The sequence below is a fragment of the Scylla paramamosain genome, chromosome 5 (genome assembly GCF_035594125.1).
Source record: "Scylla paramamosain isolate STU-SP2022 chromosome 5, ASM3559412v1, whole genome shotgun sequence".
Lineage (NCBI taxonomy): Eukaryota > Metazoa > Arthropoda > Malacostraca > Decapoda > Portunidae > Scylla > Scylla paramamosain.
The window spans coordinates 13,016,692-13,038,117 of NC_087155.1; the positions used below are offsets into that span (position 1 = coordinate 13,016,692).

General features: G+C 39.3%; 2 protein-coding genes across 9 annotated transcripts; one reads left to right on the top strand and one right to left on the bottom strand.

Moving 5' to 3' along the window:
- Positions 1-5,451: 5,451 nt before the first annotated feature.
- On the top strand, positions 5,452-16,404 carry LOC135100538 (uncharacterized). 4 transcript variants are annotated; one of them, XR_010268778.1, is made up of 4 exons: positions 5,452-5,719; positions 7,643-7,715; positions 8,575-8,752; positions 10,613-16,404. XR_010268778.1 is itself a non-coding variant. In XM_064003521.1 (4 exons), the coding sequence occupies exons 1-4, from the start codon at positions 5,798-5,800 to the stop codon at positions 16,265-16,267; spliced, it is 693 nt and encodes a 230-aa protein (XP_063859591.1). In that variant the 5' UTR covers positions 5,461-5,797; the 3' UTR covers positions 16,268-16,404. The 4 variants fall into 4 exon arrangements, 1 of the variants encoding a protein (XP_063859591.1); XR_010268779.1 differs by having other exon boundaries at positions 7,646-7,715; XM_064003521.1 differs by lacking the exon at positions 7,643-7,715 and having other exon boundaries at positions 5,461-6,060; positions 10,613-10,803; positions 16,207-16,404.
- LOC135100539 (uncharacterized) lies at positions 11,253-20,952 on the bottom strand. Of its 5 annotated transcripts, none has more exons than XR_010268781.1 (4): positions 20,870-20,942; positions 19,963-20,071; positions 15,550-15,861; positions 11,253-11,569 (listed from the first exon to the last, which is right to left on the bottom strand). XR_010268781.1 is itself a non-coding variant. In XM_064003524.1 (4 exons), the coding sequence occupies exons 1-3, from the start codon at positions 20,935-20,937 to the stop codon at positions 15,627-15,629; spliced, it is 420 nt and encodes a 139-aa protein (XP_063859594.1). In that variant the 5' UTR covers positions 20,938-20,952; the 3' UTR covers positions 11,253-11,569; positions 15,554-15,626. The 5 variants fall into 5 exon arrangements, 3 of the variants coding, with proteins under 3 accessions (XP_063859594.1, XP_063859593.1, XP_063859595.1); XR_010268780.1 differs by having other exon boundaries at positions 19,826-20,071; XM_064003524.1 differs by having other exon boundaries at positions 15,554-15,861; positions 19,955-20,071; positions 20,870-20,952.
- Positions 20,953-21,426: the final 474 nt, after the last annotated feature.

The following is a 21,426-nucleotide window of genomic DNA, read 5'->3' on the forward strand; positions in this document are numbered from 1 at the left end:
TTGTTATGTATGTAGCAATATTTTCAGAGCAAATAAGGCCTAACATACAAGATCATAATTACAGTAAAACTCTGCTCAATACACCGCCACAGTACAAAAGAGGTGGGCTGAGATAGGTGGAGTCTACCTCAAAGTGTTCTTGGTCATGGAAAATAAATTGTAAATGTCAGATAAAAACAAGGCAGTTGCTATAAACAGCAAGGTTTTATGTTTACCACAATCTACTCATTACAAAATAATAGCAAGATACAAATTTATGCAGATGAAGTGGAAACACCACTATTTGATTTGTAAGGTATTGATCCACCATTTCATATTTTCATAACTCAATGAAATAGTTCATTTCTTCAGAAGTAAATTTTCCTAACAAAAATTAGTAATTCCATGGTATTATTTACAACTTTAGCTTATGTAATTTTGTAATGTGAAGGACTTGACCAATATGTAATATGGTGCTTTAGATATCCTAGTTTTCTTCCTTTCTTTTAGATAATTTGATTCTTATATATTCATTTTATGTGTCCATTATTATTATTATTATTATTATTATTATTATTATTATTATTATTATTATTATTATTATTATTATCATTATTATTCATTTTAATTATTGTCATGATTTTTCTTATCATTACTGTTATTATTTACCTTTTTTTTTTATTTCTAAGTGATATATTTACTATTTATTTTTTTATTCATTATACCAACACACACACACACACACACACACACACACACACACACACACACACACACACACACACACACACACACACACATTTGTGAACAAATGGAATGAATTCAGTGAAGACATTCTCAATGCTGTAACTGTCCATACTTCTAAGACCAAACTGGATAGATATAGAGATGGAATACTATGAGATTACTCATAAACCACAACTAGGTAAATACACACACACACACACACACACACACACACACACACACACACACACACACACACACACACACACACACACACACACACACACACACACACACACAAGACATCCTAATATTGATACATAAATAGATTATTTGTGATCTTATTTACATAATGCTATATTTTTTTATAGTTATATTTTGAGATTATTATTATTATTATTATTATTATTATTATTATTATTATTATTATTATTATTATTATTATTATTATTTTGTATATTTTTATTTATTCATTTGTGTACTCTTGATTTATTTTTATTTATTCACTTACTTAATTATTTATCTTTACTCAGTTACATATTCATCTGTTTGTCTATTTTTGTATTTGTTATATTAGTGTGCATGTGTGTGTGTGTGTATGTGTGTGTGTGTGTGTGTGTGTGTGTTAATGATTTTCTGGCAGTTGAAAATGTGCATAATTTGGTTGCATAATTCTCCAAAATATTCGTCAAAATTTTACTCAAAGCATGGTAGAATCAATGCATACTGAAGTTTACATTCTTAGTAAATACTGAACTGCTGCTATTATTGTAGTTCTTCATTATGAGTACAGCCTTCTAATGGTCGATTTTCTTTTAATAATTGAAGTGCTCCATGAATATTATATAGCGTGTGATATTTAAGGAGATGCTTTATTCCTAAACCTTGAATCTACTATATTTTAGGTTTGAGGGTAAAATCCCTACTTACACATTCTCTCTGAATTGTTCTGATGAGAAGTGTAGGGATATTTCATGTGTTTGTCATTTTTTAAAAATCAGGGAAGTTATAAGTACAAAATGAGTGATTGGTTTTGGACAGAAGTGAATGAGGAACTAATAACAGGCTCCTCTCTTGGACTGAGATACCTTACAAATGAAATACCACTTCATTCCTCTCCCTCTGAGGCTAGCCACAGTCCCTTCTCCTCCCTCCCCGGGCTCACACCGTGTCATCACAGTCTTATGTTCTTGCATTTACCAACCATTATACCATTATATATATTATATATATATATATATATATATATATATATATATATATATATATATATATATATATATATATATATATATATATATATATATATATATATATATATATATATATATATATATATATATATATATATATATATATATATATATATGGTGTTATTTGTTCTCAGAGTTCTATTCATTTTCAGACTTTATGTGTACTTTACTACTTGCAGATGTTACTCACTTGTAGTATTTCTTTCTTTAATTTATGCAAGAATTAGCATGAACACAGGCATATATTACAGTGCTGCAGTGTTGCAATGCAGCAAGGTGATGACAATGATGAGAAACTGTGTGTAGCAAAATGAGCAAAGTGGATATAATTTTGTCTTACTTCAACAAAGTCTATATTTCTGAGTGATGTTGATAGGACTGTGGTCTTTGTCGAAATAGGCACTGATAATCTTTGCTTGTTTTGTTGGTTCACTGTTACCCCAATACAATGATGACCCCATTTACTGGTGTCTGACCTGTCCTTACAACCTGTACATAGGAGTAGAATAAAGTTATTAAATAGCCATCTTTTATCTATACCTCAAGTGACCATATTTTATGAAATTGAAACTTGGACACACCTAAAGGCAAGAGAAAAATCTTCAGTACATACACCAAGATTGCATATAATTTTTCTAACAGTGTGGACATACAAGGATTTACATGTAGCTAAAGTGTATGTATTTGACACCATTAGGGACACCATTAGGTCAGGTTGCTTGGAGCTATAGCTCTGAATATTTCAAATTTTGTGACAAAGTATTTTTGCTCTGAAATAGTGTGTATGGCAAACAATAGATGGACATTGCATAAAAAAAAAAATCCCAGCAATCTTGACAACCTCTGATCTTCATAATAATTGAAACAAACAGCATAAACCAGTTAATATCACTAATATGCATAACAGTTATATTTCTATTTACCATTGACAACATGGAATGCATGAGAGATGTCTAGTGGGGAAAGAGAGGAGAATGGATGGAAAGCATTTGTGAGTACTAAGTGATGATAGGGCTAAGAGTACCTTAACAAGAGGTTCTCTGAATATGATCTAATCACCTAATCAGGTCAGATGCTGTATCTACTATAGTTCAGCATTGACATGTAAAGCTACTGCAGGATGCAGACACATGAGCCAAAGCTAGACTGGCCTTATGCTCCAGTTTGTTAAGATTTGTCATTCCTGCCTATCAAAGCCAGATAGGATCCCCAGTCACATCCACCTCTCACATTTACATACAATATATTATTGTCTCACTGTTTTCTAATGAACATAGGTTTTCATTCAGTCATGACAGATAAACTAGTTCTGTTTTCAGTCTGATGCAGATATTGCCTATATGCTGTGTAATTGACCATTGCACAGTATTAGCAGTGAGGGATAGTCTTCTGTCTATGTACTATACTGTATGGATGTATGAAAATTGTTGCAGTTTGATAATGCTGATTACAGCTGGCAACTCCCATGCTTGTTAGGAATTGTATGCCAGTGGGAGAAATATTCATAAGAGCATTTGTTGATGCTGAGAGTTGATGCTGTTTAACACCATGAAGCCTTTGCACACCTATCCATGTGACTTTTCACAAGATCTGTTGAGAAAGATCTTCCAGAAGCATATTTACATCTTCAAGAACCATGTAGTCTTTCTTGTACAGCAACAAGACTTTGTAGATGCATGATGGATGGTGATGTCCTGAATCCCAGATTTCTTCAACATCCCTTACACAAGAGGCTTCAGGTTTGTATTATGAGTGTTTTGTTATTTATTTAGAATAACTGATCATAAGAAATAGCGGCTTACTTCACTGGCCATTTTGTTATTGAAAGGAATTGCTATTTTACAGTGTTGTGATGTAATACAGTGAATAAAAGGGAATGGCAATGTTTTGGTGGTAATTTTTTGAGGCAAATTATAGTATATTTCAGAGGATATTTAATTAAAGCAAAACTTGGTTGTTTTCTCAAGGATCTAGTTGCTTGTTTTGGTGGTCATTTAGTCAAAGGAGTAGGAGTTATTTTTTACTTTGTTTTATTTTTGACAGGCATTTAATTAGTAATCCACTTAATTCAAAATCACTGGTAAAATGTTTGTTGTGATAGACAATTATATTATAGATTACTTAATCTAAGAGATTCGGTCTGTGCCTACTTTGCCAACAATTTTAAAAAGTACCATGTAATCTTTGTTCATAAAGGATTGATAATTATGTTCCTTTGCAGTGGTGATGTGGGCAAGATTTTCTTCTTATTAGTGATGCCTACATATGCTCATTGTGGCTTTCTGTGCACTTTCAAACAAGGCCAGGACACTAGTAAAGTAAGGGAAGTACTAAGAAGCAATAGTGTGAGTATCAAAGTCCCTAAAATAAAAGTTGTGGAGAAACCTTGTTAAGTTAAGATTATACAGCCTGGGATATCTTGCTTGATGAGATTATGATTTTGGGGACCTTCTGTTCCAGAGTTGACTGGTATATGCAGGTGTTGTGGTAGTGGTAATAGTAGCATTAATTGTGTTTACAGTGCAAGTATTTGTGTTGATAACATTAGTGGTATTGTTAGTGGTTGTGTTTAGCAGTTAGTTGTGTTAGTAATGTATTTAAGTGTTTGTAGACCTTAGTGATGGAGACCTTAGTGGTATTAGTATTTGTGTTGGTAATGTTAATTGTTTTAGCAGTGTTAGTAGTTGCATAGGCAATGATAACATTCATGTTAGTAATTGTGTTAGTAACTTGAGTTGTTATTTTGGCAGTGTTATCAGTTGTGCTAGTAACTTTAATGGTCTTGGTATTGCTGACAGTCGTGGTGTTTGTGTTAGTAATTACAGTACGTAGAGTGTCATTACTCCATGAAAAAAAAGGTAAAAATAATAGTAACTATATATGGATACCAAGTCTCTGAAACTGAAACAACTGTGTTGGGGAAAGATTACCAAGCGAAGCCGCGATTATGCATGCCTGATTGAGGAGAGTCGTTGGGGAAAGATTATCTAACGAAGTCGCGATTATGCATGTCTGTTTGAGGAAAGTAGGAAAAAGAAAAGATACGTGCTTGTCGCGAAAAAAAATCTGCATTTTCTGTTTTCTCGCTGTCTTGGTTTTTGATCGTTTTTACTTCTTTTTGACTTCAGCGATCTTAATTATTTCCATCATTTTTTTTCCCTAGAGATATATTTTAGATCACAGATTAGCGGAAGAAAACGCGATGAGATGCCACTCTACTGACATGTTCCTTGTTCCTCAGTAGAGAAGTTATAAAGACCATTAACTATAGAAAAAGAAGGCATTACTATTGGAGAAGGGTTATTTGATAAAAAAAAAAAAAAAAAAAAAAAAAAAAATATATATATATATATATATATATATATATATATATATATATATATATATATATATATATATATATATATATATATATATATATATATATATATATATATATATATATATATATATATATATGTCGAGGAAACTAAGGCATTACTATTGGAGAAGGTTTATTTAATAAAAAAAAAATATGTCGAGAAAACTAAGTCAATAGTATTTAAAATGTGGAAAAAGAGGGAACAACAACGGATAAATATAACGAACTGAAAAGAAGACGACGACCATGTGTGAGTGCCGTTACGAAGGCTACACTCCGATCAACAACTGGAGTGTCAAGAACTTTATAGTGGTCTGTACTAGCATTAAGATTACAAGGAGGTAACGGAGGACGGAGGATCTGCGTGACAGAAATTTGCTTTGGAATTTTTCTGTGGAAAGTAAGAGAACTAAAATGTGATGAATGCGTGCCGTGTGTGTGAGGTGACCAGCAGGTAAAGAGGAGAAGCGTGTGGGAGATGTATGAGCTGCTACCATGTGAGCTGTGTGGGTATGAAAGATGTGATGTAAACATGAAGCTGCTGAGCCATAAGAATGTTATGTTCTTGAGTGATGAATGCCTTGAACGGATACAAGGTGCATGGACGATGAGGAGCGTAAGGACAACAGCGACAAGAGCTGCCAAACAGAAAATGAGAAGAGTAAAAGACGCCGAGGCGCAGACCAACCAGGAAGACACCGCCAAAGACCAGCCAGAACCGACCAGACCGAACGAGGAGAGGTGTGAGAGAATGAATATAGTGAGAATAGTCCCAATACAGATTACTGGGGATAGTATGGTGCGCCACACTCCTGCCCATGTCAGGTGCTCCCTGCCTGGGAGTGGGTGTACCTATGTGCTGGTGCCAGCATTATGGAATTAAAGGAAAAGATCAAGCAAGAGACCAAGGAAAAGGATGTTCAGGGAGATTTTACTGTACTTCAATATCATTGTTGCAATAATCTTTCAGAACTTTGGTGCTGGGGTCTAGGACTAAGTTTGGTATTTCCTTGGCAATGTCTTGTGGCATGATAGAGACATCTGTGGCTGTGTCTAGCTGCATAGTTACAGGCTGGTTATTTATCATAACCTTCAGCAGTATCTTTTTGTTAGCTTTGTTAACAGTGTTTATCTTAACAGCAAATTCCACTGCATTTTCCTGATTTTCCGCCTGACCCTGATTCTCACCTGTGAAGGAGTGACTGGTATGGTCTGACTCTTGGGTACTGGTTTTGCAAAACTGGCCAAAATGACCTATCTTTCCACACACACAAGACACTTCTGACCAGTGACCAAACATTTGTCACAATCCTAGGGATGGTGACCCACCCTGCCACAGCGGCTACACCAAACTGATCTTCCAGACCCGAGTTTCCCTAGATAAACCTGCCTCTTGTCTCCAACTGCCTGCTGAGACTGGTTCAGCTTGTTCTGCTGAAACTGAAGGTTACCTTTTTGTTGGCGATTAATACTCGCCTTGCTAACCAGCTGGGTTGGGTTAACACTGTTAACTATACTGTCAGTGCTGCTAATTTGCAAATTAGCTACCTCTAAAGCCCTAGCAATTTCTTGAGCCTTGTTCAGAGTGAGATTTTTCTCTTGCAACAATTTTTTTCTCAACTCAGAAGAATGATAATTCACAATTATATGATCAATAATAACATCAGTGGCATCTGGAAAATCACAACTAGATGTTGACTTTGACAGTTTTGTTACATATGAATTAATAGACTCAACCTGTTCTTGTGTGCATTGCCAGAACAGGAAACACTCATACCTCACATTAATCTTGGGTATGAAATAATCATTTAATGTCTTCTTAGCAGCATCTAAAGAATCATCTGGCTGCAAGGTGGAAAAAATCTGTATCTTTCTCCCTGCTACATGGAGCAGGAGAGCTTTCTGCTGCACTTATCTTTCACTTCTGTAGCAGCTATGTAATACTCAAATCCACTTAATGGTAACCATTGTTTCCACCTTGCGGCAACTGATGTGACGAAGGTTGCTGGTGCAGGAACATCTAAAACCAATGTGGAGCCACTGGGGTATGAGCTTATCAAGCATCCTTTGTGCCAGCCTCATGTCTTTCTCATCTCCTGGCATGGGAAGGAGTGTTGTGTATAATCATCAGTATTATCATTATTGTAATGTCTTTAAGGATAAAGGATCAGAGTTAGGGATCCTAGTCTTTATGATGCTCATTTCTTTAAGGGATTTATAATGTCTTGTACCATAAATAGTACATCACATGATGCCCTCTTCTGCTGTTCTGTAATAAGCACGGATACATGAAACTAAACTCACCGTTTTTTCTATGCCCAAGAAGATGGGATGTAGGGCACCAGGAGCTGACGTCATAATGTGTCCATAGCTGACGGCATATTGTATGTCGACAGGTGAGCCATTACCATGTGGCAAAACACATCAGGGTGATGGAGTGGATCATTGAGATGGAGTGTTAGTTGAACCTTTGGGTGGTGGTGGAGTAGGTGTCAGAGTGGGCTTAAAGAATTTTGTTTGGAATTATTGTTTGGCAGGCAGAATTTTATATTTTATAAAACAGACATGAATTTCCTTGTATGGTGCCAGCACCATAATACCCTGACTTCTCAAATGAAGTGTTGCCTCCTTTCTAACTTGGGGTCCACATCCATTGCAGGCTGTGATAAACCCTCAGCTAGCTTAAAAAAAAAAAATTTAGAATACCTGGTACATTTAGGTTCATTGCATAAACATGAATCCACATAATTAGAGTTAGTATGTAATGAGAATTAGGTGAATTTACAAAATCTAATGTCTATCACACTCTTTATCCACAAAAAGCAGAACTGTCAGTTAGCTCTTTAATTATTTGATGGCAGCTATTACAGATCTGTGAGTCAGTCAACATGTGGAAGCACTAACTTTCTTACTCTATTCACTGAATAAATTTCATAGCAGTGATAGCAGTAAAAATTCTTAGTTGTGAAAAGCTCTTAAGTGTTTCTTTGTATTCATGTGCTGGGATATTAATATTGCTGAAATTATTTAAGCCTGTAATTGGCTATATATTGCTCTTTTTGCCTTGATTGTAGACATATGTCAACAATCTTTTTCTGGGTCTAGGAGTCTTACAGATGTTGGGAGTCTTGAAAGGAAGGATTTAGTGTGAGGTAAGATTCTAATGAAAGTTAACCTCCTTTCTATTTTCTATGATCAGGTGAACCTAGTATTTTAGCCCAATAAAAGACTTCAGCTGCTCTCTGGTTATTTCAGTGTCAACAGACAGTTGGTGAAGACTGCCAAAACAAGATGGGAATGGGGAGACAAGCAGAGATGGTATAGATGGGTACCATGTCACCAAGAGAAATATGTAGCCCACACAAGCCATCATGATGGTCCAACACAGCAGGATACTGGAAGGAGATGTGGTGGAAGTCACAGTGGCAGTATGGTTGGAAATTTGCTAAAAAATATATATATATATATATATATATATATATATATATATATATATATATATATATATATATATATATATATATATATATATATATATATATATATAATTACAATACAATATTTTCTTTGGCACAGTTGACAGGATATGTAATTTAGTATGCTAATTTAGTAAAACTAATTACAGTTATCATTCCATATCATAGGCAAGGCTAAAGCAATCATTCAATCTATTCTGGCAGTCATGTTACTCATGGACATCAGGAGGGAAATCAATCAGTGTTGGTGTGTACTGTCACGCTCTGAGTTCAATCGTACTGGAATTAATTTCCGAGACAGAGTAAAGGCACCTGAATTATTGTATCGTATTCATGATTCATTCTTCACTTCCACTTCCTAGAACTGATTATTGTTGTTCTAGAACTGATGAATGTGCCATTGGCTTTCTTGCCATAGTTGTGATATAGACTTTGATTTGATTGATTATATCATGATTAGATTGATAAATGATAATCATGATATATCATTATAGATTGATATTTGATTGATTATATCATAATCATGATTAGATTGATGATAATCATGATCACAATCACGATCATGATAAGATATAAATAAGATTTATATCATGATTATGATCATTATGTGATTTGATTATATATCATTAATCAGTAAAGATTGATATCAGAGCTCTTGATATATTGAATCAATAAGACTGTGATTATCAATCATTACTGATATATCAGATATCAATCAGACTGTTTCACATGAGTCGATGTCTCACATTTTGACATATCAGACTTTGTTATGTGAGACAATGATTCCTGTTAGACAAATATAGACAGCATCATTCCATAGAGGAGGCATTAGGCATCTGCTGAAATGATAATTATTCCCAGTGAGGTCTATAGTACTGGATCAGGGGATGCTGTGAACTTAATGAATGATTCAATCATTAAACCCAGCTGTGACCTCTCTGAATGTTTCCCTTTCTGTCTCACAACACAAGGGAGCCTGCCCTCTAAAGACAACTCTCTTCCTCCACACGAAACTACAAGCACCTAATAACACTCTTCACTCAATTTAATTTATCATACACCAGCCTTGGAGTGCCCATCTGGGGAGGGGACCACAAATGTTCCCAGGTTGGACTGCCCTTCTGACAACGACCCTAAGTGTCTTGACATCCTTCTCAACCTTGAAGTTCTTCATTAACTTCTGCAACATTCGTGGTCTAAGATCAAATTTTCTAAACCTCATCTCTTTCTCACCTGAATTTTCAGGCATCTGAGGCAACTGACAGTAGCCTCTTTTCTGTTCCCTCCTACTTTCTCTATCCTCATTTTCAGTCCAAAGCTGGATGTTGTGTAATGACTTAACTTGCTCTCGTGCCCATGCTCTTGAATCTTCCAAGTTTTCCACCAGCTTTCCACCATCTGGCTATGACTACAGAGTCACTCTGAATTTATCTGTGCTGTATACCTCTCACCTAACTACTCTGACTAAGAAATTCTTTGACTACTTCCACTTCGGAAGACCAAAGTGGAGCACATTCCAACTTTCCTTTTGCAGATTGCAGAGATCAAGATTGGAGATTTCACTGTTCACCACCAGCTTTGGCTTTCCTCTCCCTCCACTGATCATCCTTGTGAACCTTCAACTTTGCTATCCTCCACAACCTAGAGCAATTGATGCAACACCCTACTTGTGTTCCTGACCTCTAATCCTCTTGCTTATGCTGTCACCCTCTCTTCTCCTTTGGGCTCCTCTGATCACAATATCATACCTGTATCTTGTCCTATGGCTCCACTCCCTCCTCAGGATCCCCCGTCCTATGGCTCCAGTCCCTCCTCAGGATCCCCCGTCGTATGGCTCCAGTCCCTCCTCAGGATCCCCTGTCCTATGGCTCCAGTCCCTCCTCAGGATCCCCTGTCCTATGGCTCCAGTCCCTCCTCAGGATCCCCCATCCTATGGCTCCAGTCCCTCCCTCCTCAGGATCCCCCATCCTATGGCTCCAGTCCCTCATCAGGATCCCCCTAAACAAAGGTGCCTCTGACATTTTGCCTCTGCTAGTTGGGGGTACCCAAGGAGGTATTTTGCTGATTTTTTTCCTTGGAATGACTACTGCTTCAGTGTCTGTGCTGAGTGCATAACAGTATCACGTGATAGTGTCTGGCACAGAGGCATACATTTCTCACTTTCTCTACCTTAACTTTCCAAACCTTGATTTAACACAGCTTGTTCTTGTGCTGTACATGATGGAAGTCTGAAGTACCCTTTGTGGGCCACCTTTCTTCTGTCACCAGAATCTCATGCACTTTATATTTCTGTCAGGAACTGTGCCAAGTCTTCAACTAGGATATATATATATATATATATATATATATATATATATATATATATATATATATATATATATATATATATATATATATATATATATATATATATATATAAGGAAGGATAGATGTAGGATATATAGAAAAATGCAGTGGGCAGTTTATTTTTTCTTTTTAATAATTTTCTTAATTTTTCTTGTTATATTACACCTTCCTGTTGCACCCAAAATTCAGGTTGTAGACAGTACAGTACACCTTCCAGTAGCATCTAAAATTCAGATTAGACAGTAGTAAGGTGGTGTATAATTATATACAGCTGCCACACAGTAGCAGTCCCATTATTACTGCCTTAAACTGAATTACCACTGCCTTAAACTCTGAATTACCACATCAGGAGATGATCTTGATGTAGCTACAGGTGGCTTCATTCCTGAAACCAGGCCTTTGACAGTAACTTGACAGACTGTAGAAGGCTGAAAAAAGAAAAAAAAACATTATCCTTTACCCATGAAAAAAGTATCCTTTTACACTAATTGTTCCTACATCTGGCATGCCACATTCTCTCCAGAAACTCTTTCACAGCCTCAATCATCCTTTCATTCAGTAGCAGCACCACCATCCATTCCCTTCCTGTTTTCTCCACTCATTATTGCTATCCTCCACTCATTACTGTTATTATGCCCTAACTCTGAACCACTTGCATCATCTCTATCCTAGGATAGTCTCTGACTCTCACTCAAGCACCACATTCTCCATCTCATCCTCTCCAATGTTGCACATCTGGCACACTGCTGCAGGACTCGTATCTGCAATTCCTTGCATACTTATCCATACACTCCTTTCTCCTTATACAATTCCAGATTTCATTCCATATTCTTCCATTCATTCAATCCCACACACTTCACTTCTGTCCATCTCACTCCTCCATTTTCTTGCATCCCACTCTGCCTCTTGTCACAACCCATTCACGTTCATTTTGATCCCGTTCATTTTGATATCTCCCAGCCATTCTCATCCGGCACACTTTGTCACTCGTGCACCTCTTTCTCCATTTGCTTCCTGCTTTTCCACAGATACACCTTTTTTGCATCACCCATTCTTTCAAGCCGAAGTGTTGCTTCTGTAGCAAGTCTTTCCCTAAACTTGCTGCATCCCATACCACCACCTAAAGCTTCCACTGCTGTGTACCTAGGTACACTCAGTGCCATCCATGCTACTTTATTCTGTCCCATTTCTAACTTAGCACTTCAACTTTCATTCCACTCTTCCACACTTCTCTCAGTATATTGTACTTGTTTGCTCTCATCCTTGCTACACTTCCCAATTGACCTGGTTCACCAACCTTATCTTTTCATTCTTTGCTTTTTCACACCCATTCAGACTCATCCACATCCCTAAGTACTTGTATTCTTGTACTGGTTTCAACTCGTTCTCTCCAATTCTCCATACAGCATTACTTTACTCCTCTGACCTATACACAATCATTACCTTACTTTTCTCACTGCTAAACCTCTCTTCCATACCCATCTACAACACCCTGCAAACTTTAGAGCTCATCAGCTGATTCACTCATGACCACTACATCTGCTTAAAACAGCACACCATTTCCCACACTTACTCCTGCATTCATTCTTCTCATTCTGGCTGCTAAGTGCTCTGTATACAAGCTGGAAAGGGTTGGTGACAATTTACATCCTTGCCTAACTCCTATCTTACTTTTCACCCAGTCTATTTCTATACATCCTAGTCTGTATGTAGCTCTCGTGTTAACATAACATGCTACGCAGTATGTTTGTACTCAACCTAACCTTTTCTAAGACTCCTAGTCACCCTATCATAAGCATTCTCTATGTCCAGAAAATACAGAAAACTAAAGTACAATTTACCTCCATCCCTCAGAGAACTCAATCATATAATTCACTACGAACATATCCTCAGCTCTCCAGTCCACTTGGAACCCATTTTGTTCCTCATCTAGCACTCCAGCTCTTTCAGTCTATTTACACCTCATTCAACACTGCACTGAACACTTTGCTTACTGTGTTCACTAATGCAATTGGCCTATAGTTCAACTCTAAAGAATCTCTTGTATCCTTCCTTATGCAAGTCATGCTACTTTCATTCTACATTCTTGGCATTCTCCTCCTCCCATCCTCCTCCCACACCCAGTTAAATACCTCAGTAGTCTTGTCAATCACAACTTCCCCTCCATTTTTATACTTTTATACATCTTAGATTACCTCATCCAGCCCTGCTGCCTTCCCATTCTTCTGCCTTTACACACATTTTTTCACCTCCTCCCTGCTGATTCTTTTATCCAGTTAATCTGCATTCCTCCTCTCCACAGTGTCACATATCCTTCACACCTCACCTACACCAACCACTTTTTCCCAGAACTGTCTGATTGCCTCCCTGATTCCTTCCTTCCTGTTATAACTTCATTCACTTTCAAACTCTCCACACCAATACTTTCTAACCTCATGAACTTGTACCATTCACAGCCATGCCCTCACATTCCATGCCTGTAGATCCATTAAAGATTAATTCACACATACTTCACTTTGGCTTTCATTATCATTTGCCTTGTCAGTCTGCTGTTTCACATACGCTGTCCATGCATTCTGATACTCATTCTCCACCTCATCACTTTCATGTCTTTTCCTCAGCCATCTACACTCTTTTGCTCCTTCCTAGCCTCTCTTTATCATTCCATCATGGTTTACATATTCTCTTCTGCCTGCTCTTAAATCCTATCTGGTTCTCAGGAGTACTCCACACATCCTCAACCAGTTTCTCATTCAGGTGCTCATCATGCACACTTACATACCAGCTTCTTTCAGATCAACCTGAAAGTTCTTCCACCCCCACATCTCTTGGTCTTCACTTACTTTTCTTACTTGCCACTTTCACTTCATTCCCAACATGCATCAAGTACATCACAACCAACATATTGTTATCAGACAGTATCAGCCATACCATCATCTATCCACATGTGACAATTTCACATATTCTTCCATTCACCAACATGTAGTCAATCACTGATTCATGCTCCATTGCATTCCAAGTCACGCACCCCTCTGCCAAAAGTAACATTCAGATTTTCCAACTACATTTCATTACAACTCCAAGCATTTCACCATTCTTGTTCATCCATTCTCACAGTAATGTGCATTCATGTCACCTACCAATTATTTTATTTATTTATTTTTTTTTTATGTAGGAGGGACACTTGCCAAGGGCAACAAAAATCCAATAAAATAAAAAAAGCCCACTGAAATGCCAGTCCCATAAAAAGGTCCAAAGCGGTAGTCAAGAACTGAAGGATAAGTGTCTTGAAACCTCCCTCTTGAAGGAATTCAAGTCATAGGAAGGTGGAAATACAGAAGCAGGCAGGGAGTTCCATAGTTTACCAGAGAAAGGGATGAATGATTGAGAATACTGGTTAACTCTTGCGGTAGAGAAGTGGACAGAATAGGGGTGAGAGAAAGAAGAAAGTCTTGTACAGTGAGTCTGCGGGAGGAGGGGAGGCATGCAGTCATCGAGATCAGAAGAGCAGTTAGCATGAAGTTAGCTGTAGAAGACAGCTAGAGATACAACATTGCAGCAATGAGAGAGGGGCTGAAGACAGTCAGAGAGGAGGAGTTGATGAGAAAAAAGCTTTTGATTCCACCCTGTCTAAAAGAGCAGTACGAGTGGAACCCCCCCACCCAAGACATGTGAAGCATACTCAATACATGGACGGATAAGGCCCTTGTACAGAGTTAGCAGCTGGGGGGGGGCGGTGAGAAAAACTGGCGGAGACGTCGCAGAACACCAAACTTCATAGAAGCTGTTTTAGCTAGAGAGATGTGAAGTTTCCAGTTCAGATTATAAGTAAAGGGCAGACCGAGGATGTTCAGTGTGGAAGAGGGGGACAGTTGAGTGTCATTGAAGAAGAGGGGATAGTTGTCTGGAAGGTTGTGTCGAATTGATAGATGGAGGAATGAGTTTTTGAGGCATTGAACAATACCAAGTTTGCTCTGCCCCAATCAGAAATTTTAAAAAGATCAGAAGTCAAGCATTCTGTACTCTTCCCTCCATGCCCTCACAACTGTTAATTTCTCCTCTTCTCCCCATCACCTCTTTCACCCCATGGCTATCACACAGCTCTTTCACCCCGTGACAATCACACACAATCACCAATACCATTTCTGTTCTGCCATGACCATTTGCACATTCCACTGCCATCACATCACTGGTTTCACACTTCCCTGCATCAATCTCTCCTTTCAGTCCTCTTCCTTTCTTGTGGAGTAAGGCTATGCCTCCTTCCCGTGTCTCGTTTTCTCTCCTCTTTCCAGTCCTAACATACGCACATCCCTCCATTCGTCTCAGGTGTGTCTCAGTCAGACTACATCAAACTTCCCCACCCCCCATCCTCTTACATTCATACGACCAATCTTCACACATTTACTCGCCTGGTTGCTTCTCTTCCCTGTCTGCCGTCGTCCGAGGGTCATCATGCCTCGCCCTCATCCACTCAGCAGCCAGTCATCGTCCTAGCTTTTCATTCTCAACATAGTTGAAGTAGACTCCGTCTCTCCCGTAAAACTTGTCCTCCATTTCCTTCACTTCCAAGAATTTGTAGGTACACTCCAGTTTCCTTCTCACAAAGTCTGGGGTCTTCCTCACCATGCTGTCTCCAATTACATGCACTGGGGCTTTCTTGAACAGCATTCTCTTCTTTCTGATCCTGAGCTTACCACACCAGCAGATGCCACTGATCCTGAAGTGTATTTAGAGAAGAGAACACTCACTTTCATAGGACACTTCCTTTTCACCCTCCCAAAACTCACCTAATTTGGCATCTTGCTTCTCAACCTCCAGCCCTCAATACACAGGTCATATTACTTTCCATATAACTTCAGGCTTTATCAGGCTCTTTGGTTGACTGGCACTCCTTAGTTGACTCATATAAGATAATCACATCTTCCTCTCATCTCCCTCCCCCCCAAGAGAACTTCAAAGGCTTTGATCTGATGTCCCCCCCTCAGCATGGCGAATCTAATCACAAAATAAAACCCTCTTTCTCCCCCCTTGTCCATCCTTACAAAGATCTTCCTTCCCTTAGCACACAAACCTCGAAAAGACCGCGCCACCACTACCAGACACTACACTGGTCCAGAGTATGAAGACTTCTGTGGCAATTTGCCAGTCCGTAATATAAATATATATTATTGCCAATCCAATCAATATATATTGCTAATTAATATATATTAATGTAATGTATGTATACGCCTTTTTGACCTAAATAAATGTTGGGTTATGGCGTGTTATTTTGCTGTACCTAAATAAACGTCGCTTATGGTAAGACGTTTACGTGTTTTGCTGTAATGATGGCGACAGTGGTAGTGACGTTCATTGATCCATGAGCAAAGAGAAACATATGCAAGCAATACTCTGACCACGTGCCTCACAAATAGAAGGTAATGCAAGCAATACTCTGACCACGTGCCTCACAAACAGAAGGTAAAGTTATTAACAGAAGGCTTTAAAGATATTAGTCGAAATTGACTAGTCTAAATATATAATGGAGTATATAAAGCTGAAATGCAAGACCTAAAAACCCGGACACGTAGTTCTTGATTGAAATTCATGATTTTCAAAATAGAAGGTTGAAGTTCATGAGGTAGATGCAGTGGTTTAAAAAAAAAAATAGAGCCTCCAATAAAAATGGCATCTGGAGAACAGGAAGCCGTGGAAAACGTATGGCGGTGCTCAAGCATGCGAGAAAAATGGTCGAGATGATTTTAACATGCAAGGTAAGGTCAATAAATAAAGTGCTGAAAGTGTGAATGGTGAGAACAGAACAGAGGCGCGGTGTGTGTAATAATAATAATAAATAATAATAATCGGTTTATTATTTAGGCAGTTAAAACTGAAAATGTACAGAGGAGGTGGGGAAATAATCCTAAAGGTAAGTCTAATCTAGAAGGGACGATTGATGGCTCGCACCACGGTGAGAATCGCACCGAGTCTGTACCAGTCCGTGCGCGGCGCCTTTAGGGGCGTTATCATCTTGTGGTGTCTGGTGGCACGGACCGGGCGAGGCGCGTCAGGCGGCAGCACGTTTCTGATGCAGTAGTCCCCTTCCAAACTTCTCCAGAGCCTCTCGGTGCCTGGTGGATAGTCTGGACATCGGTGCCTGGTGGATAGTCTGGACAGACTCAGGGTGGTCAGGTCAGGGCCAAGGATGACCCTGCACGCCCTTTTCTGCACACTCTAGCTGTAGCTGTTGTGTGTGTGTGTGTGTGTGTGTGTGTGTGTGTGTGTGTGAGGGAGGAGGACCACGCTGGGGGGCGTACACGAGTTTGGGGAGGATGAAGATGAGGTACACTCTCTTTACTCATCTGTCGGCGTCCCCAGCGACCCGAGTTTGCGCAGCATGTACAGCCTGTAGGTAGCTGATCTTACGGTGCTGGCAACATGTTGCTTCCAGGTCAGCTTGGCACATCGGACCACCTGGAGGGGGTGAAGGCCCACTGTGAGCTGGGGAGGGGGCACTGGTACAGAGGAGGTACAGAAGTGCATCACCACAGTTTTGCTGTAGTTGGTCATCCTGCTCTCCTCCGTCCACGTCTGCAGTCGCTCCAGAATTGCTTGCAGTGGCGAGTAGTCCGGGTTCTTTGTGTGTGTGTGCGTGTGTGTGTGTGTGTGCGTGTGCGTGTGCGTGTGCGTGTGCGTGTCGAGAATGAGAGGGAGAGAGAAGACGAAAAGCCATCGAGAAAACAAGTGGGGTCTGAGGGACAGAGGAGGAGGATCGGCCACCACAAAGCGTGAAAAATAAGGAACGACGGTGGTGGGCGAGACGACGATAATTGTAACGAAGGGAAGGAAAAGGCATGATTTATGAGAAACCAAGATAGACTAGAAAGGGGAAATGGATAAACTCCCAAACAAAAAATAGAAGAAACGGAAAAGCATTAAGAAGGATGCAGCGGTGGTAGCAGGAAAAACTTCGCTTATGAGAAACGTAAACGGAGGTCGAGGTGGTGTAACCAAAATGGTAAGTACGCTCTTCACTACACAGCACCACGGGAACTGGCGAAAGCAGGATTCATCTCTTTTTTTTATTTATTTATTTTATTTTTTTTCACAACCTGTCCTGAAACCTGGTACTACAAAGTAAACCGTGAAGCACTACATTCACATTTGCCAGTCAAAATTAGAGTACATTGATAACTGCTGCTTCTCAAAATTCAAGTACATTGGTAACTTGCCACATCCAACCACGACTGAGTATGCGGTGGAACATACTGTTGGTAATTAGCAGCCTTTCGAAGAATTACTTAACAAGTGACCGGGAAACGCTTGCCAACGCAGGGATGATTACTGTGCGCGCGTGCGTGCGCGTGTGCGCGCGCAAAGCCAAGGCCACAAGGAAAGATGTAGGACTTAAAGCCAAGGCCACAAGGAAAGATGTAGGACTTAAAGCCAAGGCCACAAGGAAAGATGTAGGACTTAAAGCCAAGGCCACAAGGAAAGATGTAGGACTTAAAGCCAAGGCCACAAGGAAAGATGTAGGACTTAAAGCCAAGGCCACAAGGAAAGATGTAGGACTTAAAGCCAAGGCCACAAGGAAAGATGTAGGACTTAAAGCCAAGGCCACAAGGAAAGATGTAGGACTTAAAGCCAAGGCCACAAGGAAAGATGTAGGACTTAAAGCCAAGGCCACAAGGAAAGATGTAGGACTTAAAGCCAAGGCCACAAGGAAAGATGTAGGACTTAAAGCCAAGGCCACAAGGAAAGATGTAGGACTTAAAGCCAAGGCCACAAGGAAAGATGTAGGACTTAAAGCCAAGGCCACAAGGAAAGATGTAGGACTTCCAAAGTAAAATTTGGAAAGCAAACCAAAGTAAAATTTGGAAAGCAAACCAATGTACAAAAAAGCGTTAAAACCAAAGGGCAAGTGCAGCATTTAGTGAACTCGCCTCATACGACTACAACCAGATGACAACCAGATTAACAGTTTTTGACTAGTATGTAGAGATGCCTTAACTCATCCCTATTCCTACGAAGCAAGCTAATAAAGATTCCTCGCCTTAATACTTTTTTCTAAAGACGCGTAAATTTAGTGGGATTTTGCCTAATCTCTTCATACTGCTACCGCCTTCAGCTACTAACAAAACCTGTGCACCAGACAGTGACTAGCGGCTTTGGGCGCATGACGTGTGAGCGCCTTTTACTAAGTACTGGGCTCTTGATGGCTGTTTTGTTCAAGAACTGCGAGAAAGCATTTCAGAATTTACAGCGAGAAGATAAATTTAATTTAAGTATAGAAAATTTCACTTCAAGGATAGGAAAAGCGCGCAATTGTAATGCACATTTATACTTGAAATAGTTATACTCGTTGAAATTCTTTAAGTGCAGACTCGTCAAAAATTACAAGTGTTCCTGTCAAAATGTACACGTAAAAAACGTACACGTAAAAATACATCTTAAAATATTGCTTGTAAAAAATAAGTCTTAAAAAGCTCAAAAATATTGCTTGTAAAAGATACGTCTTAAAAATGCTCAATGCTAAACAGCTCATAAAAGGACTAGCGTATTTTACCTCGAAGAGTCTCCGGAGATTGCGTACTTATAATCATGAAGGGAAAATTATAAAAAAAAAAGTAAAAAAGGGGGAGTCTCTTGAACTCTTACGAACAAGGCAGCTCATTAACCAGCTAATAAAACAGCCAACTCACGAGTCTCACGATTCACAGTTCAGAAAGCAGCCAATCCACGCCGAGAAGTAATGGAGGACCGCCGGTCACACTGACAAGTTTAGAAGGGATGAAGGCGGCGGCGGCAGCAGCAATGCTAGGGTCATGTACCATTGTACCTTGAAAGCTGGATCCCCGACTCCCCACACACAACACATGGCGCTGTGACGATTGAGGTGGTGAGGGTAATGGTGGTGAAGCTTCGAACACACTCTGAACTGGAACCATCTGTCAAAGAATGGAGTCCATGAACATCGAGCCAGTCTACGCTAGATAGACTTAGACAACTCTTTTTTTATCTAGTATTATAGGCGGTTCAGCTACGCGAACTCACATGGTCTTAGGGTATTTCCTCCATACCGCCACTGGTGATAGCATTACAGCAACTACACCAACCACACACCGTCTGTTCTGTTAAGAGTTATTATTCGCCACACGATTACCCACACACCATGACTTTGGAAACACGGTGAGATAGACCTATCAAAACCGGTCACGTACTCTGAAAGTGCTACAGAAACATCGGGTCACCCATATTACGTAACCCACACCAACCTCATCAACCTTCCCGTTGTTCACTACGCCGCATAAACAAAAACAACCCAGCCACACATGCATTTAATAGCACTCACACATAGTTCCTACATGCAAAGTACTACATACTTAACACTGTGTTAACATTTTATAGAATAGAGAGTCATCAGTTGTACCCATGCAATACCGTCATTGCATAGTACTTGCCCACTGCAGTTCTGCGGGGGAAACTTGAAAACAAGCGTCATACCAACTCTACAACGTCAGTGGATTAATTAATAGAAAGATTAGGTATAGGATCAAAGTACACCTAAGCCATATATCTACGCATGTGTAACAAACATTCATCTCCAACGTCTTCTCTTACAGCTCTATCGAATATCAGATATGCACAAACACACTCGCCAACCTTGAACTCTTACTACGAATAATTTACTGAATTACCAACACTACTGAACACGAAGTTTAAACATATATACTACACACACTTACCTGAACCCACTGCTCCTCCCTCTCCACTTCTTCCACTGATCCACGCTCGACTGCGCCAGGGAGCTCATGCCTACCCTCCTCTTCACCCTCCTTCTCCCCTCCCTCCCTCCCTCAGACTAACTACTGTTTTTGGTCTTTTCTTCTTCTCTAGTTCTCTTTAACGAACAATCCACTTACGTTGTTACATAGAGGTTTTTAGGTCCATCCTTATGTACGAATTACCCTTTCCGCTCCTTCCATTCGTTCCTTCCTTCTCTTTGTATTAATCCTTTCCCTCCTTACTCTACTTTACGTATATTACCCTCTCTGTCCCTACCCTCTCCTTTGAAATTGCCTTTTTCTATCCTTTTCGGTCCATTTTTTTTTTTTTTTAATAAAACACATAATATATATACAAACTATAGCATGGTACTGTCAAGTAACGCGGAAAGTATTTATATGCAATATATGAGAACAGTTAACGACAGTGTTTTAACAAACGAATTAATTATTTGCTAGAGAGAGAGAGAGAGAGAGAGAGAGAGAGAGAGAGAGAGAGAGAGAGAGAGAGAGGTTGT

Bases quoted from the DNA above. Each gene is read 5' to 3' on its own strand.
- LOC135100538 (XM_064003521.1), top strand. From the start codon at position 5,798: ATGTATGAGCTGCTACCATGTGAGCTGTGTGGGTATGAAAGATGTGAT. The intron at 6,061-8,574 runs GTGTGAGAGAAT...TGGTTATTTCAG, and splicing joins ACCAGACCGAACGAGGAGAG to TGTCAACAGACAGTTGGTGA. The intron at 8,753-10,612 runs GTTGGAAATTTG...GTCCCTCCTCAG, and splicing joins GAAGTCACAGTGGCAGTATG to GATCCCCCGTCGTATGGCTC.
- LOC135100539 (XM_064003524.1), bottom strand. From the start codon at position 20,937: ATGAGCTCCCTGGCGCAGTCGAGCGTGGATCAGTGGAAGAAGTGGAGA. The intron at 20,072-20,869 runs GTAAGTGTGTGT...ATTCTTTGACAG, and splicing joins GGGAGGAGCAGTGGGTTCAG to ATGGTTCCAGTTCAGAGTGT. The intron at 15,862-19,954 runs GTACATGACCCT...AATACACTTCAG, and splicing joins CCAGCTTTCAAGGTACAATG to GATCAGTGGCATCTGCTGGT.